This window comes from Microcaecilia unicolor, chromosome 5 (assembly GCF_901765095.1).
Source record: "Microcaecilia unicolor chromosome 5, aMicUni1.1, whole genome shotgun sequence".
In the NCBI taxonomy this organism is placed as follows: domain Eukaryota; kingdom Metazoa; phylum Chordata; class Amphibia; order Gymnophiona; family Siphonopidae; genus Microcaecilia; species Microcaecilia unicolor.
The window spans coordinates 253,397,911-253,408,331 of record NC_044035.1 but is presented as its reverse complement, the minus strand read 5'-3'; the positions used below and the strand labels follow the sequence as shown (position 1 = coordinate 253,408,331).

At 38.2% G+C, this 10,421-nt stretch overlaps 1 protein-coding gene across 1 annotated transcript in view; it reads right to left on the bottom strand.

The window, feature by feature from the left end:
- Positions 1–5,281: 5,281 nt before the first annotated feature.
- GSK3B (glycogen synthase kinase 3 beta) overlaps positions 5,282–10,421 on the bottom strand; it is a 362,942-nt gene continuing 357,802 nt past the window's right edge. The window contains 1 exon segment of the mRNA XM_030203995.1: positions 5,282–9,222. Coding sequence (XP_030059855.1) covers positions 9,155–9,222 — 68 coding nt within the window. The 3' untranslated portion in view covers positions 5,282–9,154.

The window sequence follows — 10,421 nt, the reverse complement described above, 5'->3', positions numbered from 1 at the left end:
AGTGTCTACAATTACTGCATCTCTGCTGGAAAATCATTGAGTTACCAAAGTCTCCAGATCATGCATTCATGGGCGGATGCATTTCAGCTGAAACTTAATGCAGAAAAAACCCAATGCCTAATACTCACCTCTCAACATAACAAAAACAAATTCACCGCCATTAATACTCCAAATCTGAACTTTCCAATTTCAGATACCCTAAATATTCTTGGAGTGACCATCGACCGACACCTAACTCTCGAGAATCATGCGAAAGACACAACCAAGATGTTCCACTCAATGTGGAAATTAAAAAGAATAAGACCTTTCTTCCCAAGGACAGTTTTCCACAACCTGGTACAATCAACAGTACTCAGTCGTCTAGAATAGTTAAGGCTGCAATGCACTCTATGCCGGCTGTAAACAACAAATAATCAAGAAACTTCAGACAACCCAGAACACTGCAGCTAGACTTATATTTGGTAAAACTAAATATGACAGTGCTAAACCCCTACGAGGAAAAACTACACTGGCTCCCACTCAAAGAACGCATCACATTCAAAATATGCTCCCTAGTCCACAAAATCATTCACGGAGATGCACCAGCCTACATATGTCAGACCTGATAGACCTACCCCCCAGGAATGCTAAAAGATCATGTTATACTCCCTTCGAGAAAAGCTGCACTGGCTCCCAATCAAAGAACGGATCATCTTCAAAATCTGCACTTTAGTACATAAAATTATATACGGCGTAGTCCCAGGATACATGATAGACCTTATAGATCTACCAATAAGAAACAGAGCCCGATCGTCAAGATCATACCTAAACCTACACTACCCAAATTGCAAAGGACTGAAATACAAAACAACTCACACATCCGGCTTCTCCTACATACGAGCACAACTATGGAATGGCCTCCCAAAAGCGGTGAAAACAATCCAAGATCACCTGAACTTCAGGAAATCACTAAAAACCAACCTCTTCAAAAAGGCCTATCCCAATGACCCCACTTAAACCTCTTCACCCAGGAACATAACATGACTAATGATCGCACCGGACATCACGTAATCTTCATCCTTTCCAATCCTCCACATATACCTCATTCGATCTCTATACAACCCGTATTTGTTGTCAACCGACTGGGCAAACGCCTTCGACAGTATTATGTAAGCCACATTGAGCCTGCAAACAGGTGTGAAAATGTGGGGTACAAATGCAATAATAATAGTAATAATAATAGTGTTAAAGCATTCTAGAATCCAGACTAAGGCTGGATAACTTGCAGAATATTGCCTTTACCTGTTGGGCCCTATTGGAATAGTTAAGAATGCATGTAATTCAGCTTAACATATCAAAGAGAACCTCTCCCCCACAAATGGGTAACCTTAAGAAGGGTTAAAAACCCATCATCTTCACTACTGATTATGTAATACCAGTTGTATCAGGTACTACTACTTATTAACTAGCAATTGTATAATGTCTCTTCCTTTCTGTAATACGTTGTTGCTCTTGATGTCATTTTCTCTTCAGTCTCTGAAAGAATATTTAAAAATCCTTATGATGAAATACATTTCTTGCAAGGGGATGGGGTGAAGGATGTGGGTGACAGTTCCATTAACAAGGTATGTTCGATGTCTATGGCTGAAAAACAAAAACTGCAGGTCTACTGAAAAATGTGTGGCGCATCTAGATGAGGAAACAAATAGATCAATAAGGAGTCCAACTCCACAGGACACGGAGAGTAGAGGCTGCCAACAACCGTCACAGGAAGAAAAAGCCACCTCTAAGAAAAGTGTAGATGTTTGGCATGCCCAAGCCATGCCCCCTTAAAATCTTTGCAAAGTAAGGATCTCCATGTGTAAAATAGTGGTTTTCTGAAATTCTCGTTTACATGTGTAAATGTCATACTTTATACGTGATGATGCTTCTAAAATAACCTCCATAAGTGTATCTAGATTTTCAGAAAGCATTTGATGACGTTCCTCATGAGAGGCTCTTGAGGAAATTAAAAGGCATGGGATAGGAGGCAATATCCTATTGTGGACTGGGAACAGGTTAAAAGGTAGAAAACAAGAGAAAAGTTAAATGGCTAATTTTCTCAATGGAGAAAGGTGAGCAGTAGAGTACCCCAGGGGCTTAGAGCAAAATAACTGCTCTTTTAACAATATTTATAAAAGATCTGTAAATAGAAGCAAGGTGATCAAATCTGCAGATGACATCAAAGGGCTCATTTTCAAAGGACCTAAGACTTACAAAGTTCTATAGGTTACTATTGAGCTCATTTTCAAAAGAGAAAAACGTCCAAAAAGTATTTTCAAAATCAATTTTTATACGTTTTTCTATGAAGTTCGTCAGAAGTGCGTTCAAATCACAAGGGGGCACGTCAGGGGTGTGTTAAGGTTAAGAGCGAGATCTGGGCGTTCCTAATACTTGACGTTTTTCAGCCATAATGGAACAAAACAAAAACATCCAGGACTGAAACGAAGACATTTTGAGCTAGAACTGTCACCCTCACAAAAATAAGATTAAAAACATTACTTGCCAGCCTCAGATATTATTCTCAGGTCCATTAGAACAGCACGCAGGTCCAAGGAGTAGTCTAATGGTGGGTGCAGTGCACTGAAGACAGGTAGACCCAGGCCCATACCTCCCCCTTCCTGTTACACTTGTGGAGGAAACTGTGAGCCCTCCAAAGCTCACCAGAAACCCACTGTACTCACATGTAAGTACCCCCTTCACCTATTAGGGCTATAGTAGTGGTGTATAGTTGTGGGTAGTGGGTTTTGGGGGGCTCAGCAGAAAAGATAAGGGAGCAATGGTGAGATGTGGACCTGGGAGCATTTTATGAAGTCCATTGCAGTGCCCCCAAGGGTGCCCTATTGCTTTCCTGGGATGTCTGGGGGACCAGTCTACTAAAAATGTTGGCTCCATCTACATCCAAGTGGCTTGAATTGCACGTGGGGCTTCCTTTTTTCAAAAATGGACCAAAAACAAAACGTCCAAATCACAAAACCATCTTGAAAACAGTATTTTTGAAACAAAACAAAAAAAGACAGATGTTTTTCTTTTTTGAAAATGACCTCCTTTCCCTATTCAGATTTTGGATGATTTTTGCAAAACGTCCAAAGTCGGAATTAGATGTCATATCGAAAATGCTCCTCTATGTAACTTTGAAAATATGCCTCCAAATGAATCAAAGTTGTTAAATTGCAGGATGATAGTGAAAATGTCAGAACAGTATGAAACTTGGAGACTAGACATCCAAATGGCAGATGGAATTTGTGGTGGACAAGTGTAAAGTGATACACATAAGGAAAAATAACCCAAATTATATCTAAGTTCACACTAGGAGTCACCAACCAGGAAAAGAATCTAGCCATCATCTGGACAATATGTTGAAATCTGCTCACGGTGCAGTGGCAGGCTGGCAGCTAAAAAAAAGCAAACAATATTAGGACAGGAATAGCAAATAAAACAAAGAATATAATGCTTCTGTATCACTTCATGGTGTGTCCATACCTTGAATATTATTTTGCAATTCTGGTCACTGCATCTCAAAAAAAAAATAGCGGAATTAGTAAATTCAAATAGATTGTTTACTTTCAAAAACAACAAACAAACCAAAACCACACATAAAGATGCCATGAAGTTACTAATAGTACATTTAAAACAAATAGGAAAGTGGATGGCAGCTTTGCGCCCAGACTGTGGAATTTGGAGGGAATTTTCATAAATGATCACCTGAAAGCAAAATGAATGCTTGATGAGAAACACAGAAAATGAGATGTGAAGTTTAATGCTAGTATTAATTATCATCAATATATCAAATTTTAATTTACTTGAGATAGGGCCTTTCAGAAGTTACAACAGTTTGCATTCAAGATGATCTTACAACACTGTACTAAAATATACATCTCTCTCATTTCACACAAAAATTGAACATATGACACTTTTTCTTTCAAGCAACAATATGGCTTTTAGGAAGGGTTTATAAACTTGGTTATTCTGTAAATGACAGGTTTAAGACTACTTAATATAATTTGGGGGACAGGGTTATTTTATGTTGTAATGATATAGGTCATTCTTATTTGTTTTTAATTGTACTTTGTTTCGAGACTCCATCATGGAGACGTAAGCAGATTATCAAAACTGGGAGGAAAAAAGCCCACTGCCGGAAGATGTGGTAAAAGCTGTTAGTGTAGCTGTGTTTTAAGACTCAGCTGAGTTCATGGAGCAAACGTCCATAATTGACTTGGGGGAAGCCACTTTTTGATGGACATTTGCTCTGACCCAGTATGGAAGTTCTTATGTTCTTTTTCCTTTTGTGTTACAGTACTTTTGTAATTTAAGATATATAAGATATTCATGTTATGTTTTCTTCTGTGATCTGTGTTGTACTGCAAAGTAAAGGCAGAATGTAAAATACAATGAAACAGGTGTTTCAATAAGTTAGCTGTATTCTTTCACCAATCATCATGGACTATTACTATGCTGGGGAGAGGGACTTTTCAAAATAAGACTGTTGACTCATAACTGGAGATAGATGTTGCTCCTATCTGAACTGCATTTTTTCTTTGTTGCTATCTGTAGAGCAACAAAGAAAATAGCATTTATGATTCATGTCTCCAAAATCCTCAGTAAAACCTAGACAGTCCTTCCAGTTCTCTAAGAAAATTCAAATTAATATAACTAAAGTAAAATCCTCTGCAATACAACTAATTCACACTAAGCTGTTCTGAAGCACAAAGTAGGGGAAGAATGAAAGTGGAGGAGGAGAAAGCACTCAAAGATCACACATACACACATTTGTTTGTGTTTTTAATATCATTTTCAGGCTAAACTACATTTTATTTAATGCAAATTACAGTACCAGTAACTATTTCTGAACAGAGTCACATAGAACAAAATGTATTTACAGCAGGGGAAGGAGTAAGAGAGAACAGGACCAAAACATTAAGCATACTTTCCACAAAAAAAAAAAAAAAAAATTAAAAATGAAATAAAATTTCAGTCACAGAGGCATTCAAGTAGTAATAATCGTATACAGTTTTCTTTAATCAAGACATTTTGCTCGTGTATACAATAGTTTATATATAACCCACAGTCCTTAACTTTTTTATTTTTAATATATCTTTTGATTCTGTTCAGATAGTAGTGGTCACGCTAATTTGTGTGTAGGCCAAGTAATCCATCAGCAGCACACTTATGAACTCAAGTTTTATAAGCAAGCAAAAATATATAGCAAGAAAAACTACACAAAGAAGCTACATTTTAAAACAAAACCCACAGGTAACTGCCCTTATTTTGCAATCTCACCGAGTCCCTGTTTTGCTTTTTATTGCAGTTTTGCCAAAACAAAGACAAACTATGATCATTTAAAATGAACCCCTCCTTTCCCTTCCCCCACCCTTGTAAGGACCAAAAGGATCTAGTTTACTTGCAAGAAAAAAAAATTGGATCCTGATTTGTTACTTTTCTGTGCTTTTTAAACTTAGTGGCTTAGGAACAAGGGTTATCTTGGTGAAAGTGAAGTCCTTGATTATGTTATATGATTCTATTCCTCACACCCAAATACAACACTATCATTCAGAATATATTTCAAAAGCAACAGAAGAACAAGCAAATGGGACCTATTAACATTAAGAAAACAAAGGATTATAATGTCTCAAATTTGAAAATTAAAACATCTAAAATGAAGCCCACTGGGGGAGATACTACTCAGACTGTACCCCAGACACACACACAGTGGACATACAACCTTTTAAGATATATGCTCACATATTTTCTCAAACCAAAAACCTCACATCTAATACGATTATCAAGAAAAATGGTTAGAAGAGCAGTAACCTTTGGTTTATTTTTAAAGTTTTTATAAAAATTCAAGATCACCTTGCTGGATTACTTGGTGGGAAACACAAACGACCTGATCTTTACCATAAGCCCTTCAACTGGGCTAACTGACCATTGAACAGGCACAGTGGGTCCAAAAAGGTACTTTTCTTCAATTATCCCCAGGTCCTATCCCATTTACAAAACCCAGTTTTCTCAACTTTTCCTCAGCATGCTAAGAAAATGGGTTTAAAAACTTCTACACATCACAGGAGCAGGGGAAGGTTAGGGAGACGAGCAAAATTGACCTAAGTCACTAGCCACCATCTACAGGATTGGTGCCACACACAGAATGAGGGATTATGATAAATAAAGTTGGTTACTGCCAATGGTGGACATAAATGAAGTCTAAGCCATGGCTTGAACAAACAAATGTAGGATTATTTTTTTCTGCTACTGAAAATGGTATTACAAACCTTAAAAAAAAAAAAAAAATCTTAGAGTACTTCAGGGTTTGGGAAATAAGGACACAATGTGTAGAAGGGAAAAAGGAAAATTTTGAAACCCATGGAAGCAAAGGCACTCCAAACTATATAGATACACTATACATTGCTAAAGTTATTGTTACAATAATACAGGCTGGCACCTACTGTACAGAATTAAAACTATATGGCTTTAACAAGCTCGTCTACTTATACTTGTCTGATTATTAAACAGAATCACTGCCCTGAATGGTAACATTTTGCTCATTAATAACAGTTCCTGGGTCCACATATTTACATAAAAAATAAAAAAAACATTAAAAATTAAAATAAAAAAATGTACAAGCTTGGATTTGGTGGGGAGCTTTATATTTACATTTTTTTTTGTTTTGCTTTTTATTTTAAGGTTTCTCTTTTTTTTTTTAATTTTTCTTAATAAGGATCTGGAATCTCAGGTGTACAAAATAATTCCAGCCAAGATCCTTTATGAAAGCATCTGATTTGACTGCACCCCCCCACCCATTAAGCAAGAAAATGTAATAAAAATATAACTTCTTCATTTTCTGTATTACCCTTTCTTCCCCATGAAGAAAACACATAACCAAAAAAAACAAAAACAAAAACACAAAGTGGCTCCTTAAACAAGCAAAAATCTTTTGTAGCAAAAATTGGTAATAAACTGTCAGCAAAAGTCCATGCTAATACAGGGTGTTAATTATCTGTTCTAGCCAGCTAGTTATACAACGCATTCGCCTGCACTGACGCCCTGTATCCTCTTCCAGGTCTTGAAAGTATGGTCTAAGAGTGTTTGTGTGCATGTGCTTCAAATACATACTTCCAGATTTGCTTACTGACCAACATCTTTAATTAAGACTTTTTTTAAAGCTTTATTTAGGTCCTTGATACATGTTGAGCACCTCAGACATATCCTTTCCTCCACCATTAAAAATCTGAAAAGAACTAATGGGCCTTGTAGTTAAGCCAAATAAAGGGAGAGTAAAACCTGTAAACTTATTTTATAATCCAACAGATATATCTGAGGATGTTATCTCTCTCTCATTAAAAAAAATGTTCCAACTTTCGTGGCTACTGGGACTGAAAAGCATTTGCATTATGCACTTCATCTTTTTGTTGCTTTGTGGTTGGCCTTAGTTGTGATGGGGGCATCAAAGCAGAAAGGAAACTGCTGTAAAGTGGGAAAAACAAGAGACCATTTTGTGTCTGAAAAATCAAAGATCAAGCAAGTATCCAGATGCAACTGGATGAATTAAAGGTCCATTTTGTTTATTCTGAATGAATATATTCAACCCACAAGGTGGTGGTCCTCATGAGTACTGATGAGTTATTTTTATGTAATGCAAAGACTGATTATCCTCTTCAAGGAATATTGCTTTTAAATGAGCAAACAAAAATCCGATGCTTGAACCAATCTCAATTTAACACCTTACCCCGTATTTAACAGAAGCATGTATTCTTATTTCTTTCACTTTCATATGCTAGACAACATATTAAAAAAGCACTGAATATATGTATACATGTATGTACACACCCATATTATATACAATGGTATCTGGAGTGTGTGCGTATATATACAAATACATAAACGCACACATTTATGAAGTCCACTTTCTTACACGTCAGTAGGTACAGGTAACTGGATATTTTGATGCTCAGTTTATTGTCTACCATTTCAATATCATAATAGCATATCTGACATGCAGCAATAAATAAGGATAGATAAAAAAAAAAGCATGAGGTTAAAAAAAATTAAATACAAAGTCTAGATCTGGGTTTAAAATTAAAACTATAGTGTGGATATTTGCAATCCTGCCTTCTCTCAATAAAATTAATTAAAAAATAAACCAGTAGATTGTTAACAGTTCACATTATAAAACTGCTGTGTCAGCAAGCCCAGAGGCAGTAGCTCGAAAGCACCTTCCATAGTCGCTGTGTCAAAGGGCATCTAAATGGCCCTCCACTGCAGACATGGTCTGGGTGCCTCCTTCTCTGAACAGCAGAGTTGACTGGCCCACACATTGTTGCTACAACTGAGCTCCACTGAAGCTAGCTAAATTTTGATTTTTTTTTTTTATACTGAAACTGTTTGAAGGACTTTTTCTTCACCATCTACTGAGACCAGCTCTTAATTGATAATATTTAATTAAAACAAAACATCTTTTACTGGAAACATCAGACTTCAATCGTACTTTTTTTTAGCCCTAGCTATTCGTGCTCTTTCTCGCTTTCTCCTGCACAACCACCTGTAGCCAAAGACAATTCTTCAAAATCCAAACATGAGGTTCAAACATAGAAGAAATGATTAGACTGGTTTTCAGTTTCATTTGCTAAGCTCCCAACCAAATTCAGACTGAATGACACTAAAGCCTCAAGACTTCACTTTATAAAGGGGAAAAATATGACGGAAAAAACAGACAAAAGGGGAAGGAGGAACAAAGTTAAATCAAGTTGAGCAAAAGGCTAAATTTTTCTTCATCATTGCCATTGGGAGGGTGAACACGAGGCAAAAGTCATATTTGGAAACACAGCAGCAGATGCTGAATACAAAGACTGCCACGGGAGAGAGGTATTTCTCTTCCTCAGCATCAATCCCCCCATTCTCTCCTACCTCCTAGGATTCCCTCATAGTAAGCTTACAGCAAAACTGACTGGTATTGATATAAAGATTAAATAATAATAATAAAAAAAAACTGAACCACTAAAAGGAACAGATTTTTCTTTTAAAAAAATCATTCTTCTTCTTTTTAATATTTTCTCTCAAAATCTGACCAGTGTTGCAGAGTGAGACTCAATAACTGGTGCTTTTCCAACCCTCCCCCATGCTGCTGTGGCCCCTGATTTATTCAGGTAGAGTTTGAGGCAGATGCGGAAGCTGCATTGTTGGTCTGTCCACGGTCTCCAGCATTTGCTTCTGTTGAAAGAGGAATGGGAGAGAAATGATTTACAGAGAGGTACTGGTGTAACTGAATACAACATATTTAAAATTTTCAACATAAAAGCAAAATTAAGGAAAGTTTTTTTCAAAAATAGCTGCATATACACTTAAAGATTTATATCTTCAGAAATAAGTTTATAAAATGTATTTGGGCAAAGTGTGTAACCACAGCGTTCAAGGGATTCAATGAATCTCCAAAGCCCTGCTGTGACATGATCTTTTTTTCTTTTTGGAAAATTTGCAACAGCAGCTGCCCCTCCCTTGCTCCCCCCTCCCTCGATGTGCATCCAGCACCTTTGTCTTTCCCTCTTCCCCCCCACCCCCCCACCACCCAATAGTCTGGCATCTCTTATGCCTGCCTTCTCCTGCCCCCAGCAACCCCCCCCCCCCCCCACCCAAGCTGGATCTTTCAGACCTGGGCTCTTGACTGACTGATGCCAGAGCCTTTCCTCTGCTGTATCCTGTCTATGTATAAACAGGAAGTTAGAAGGGGTGGGATGTTGCAAAGGAAAGACCCCAGCACTAGCACAGGCAGCATGCTATTGTACCGCTCCTGGCAAAAAACTCAGGTTTGAAGGACTTGGGGGGGGGGGGGGGGGGCGCTGATGGAGGAACAGAAAGTGAGAGATGCTGGACCTGTGGGGGTGGGGAGGAGGGGGCAAGACACAAGAGATACAGGACTAAGGGTAAGGGAACCAGGGAAAATGGAGATGGATTTTTTTTTTTTTTTTTTGGGGGGTGGGGGGTTATGTAGAGGGGGTATATAATGGACTATCTGGGGCTAGAGAGTGGGGGATAGGCCAGACCATGGGGAGAGAGTAAGGGAGACAGGTTGCACTGTTGGGGATAGAGGGAAGAGAGGAAGGAGGGTGAAAAATACTAGACCCACAGAGGGAAGGAAAGATTCTGGATGGGGGGAGGATTACAGAGGAGAAAGACAAAAATGCTGGACCACATGGGGGTTGGGATAAGGAATAGGAAAGATCCTGGACCATGTTGAGCAGGAAGGACAGACAGAGGAATGAAGCTGGACATGGGGAGGGACAGGGACACAGAGAGAGGAGAAAAGCTGGACATGGGGAGGGTTAGAGATACAGAGAAGGGTGATGATAGGTACAGGGACACAGAAGGTCAATGCTGGACAGGGAGAGGGTAAGGAGACAGAGGCACAATGC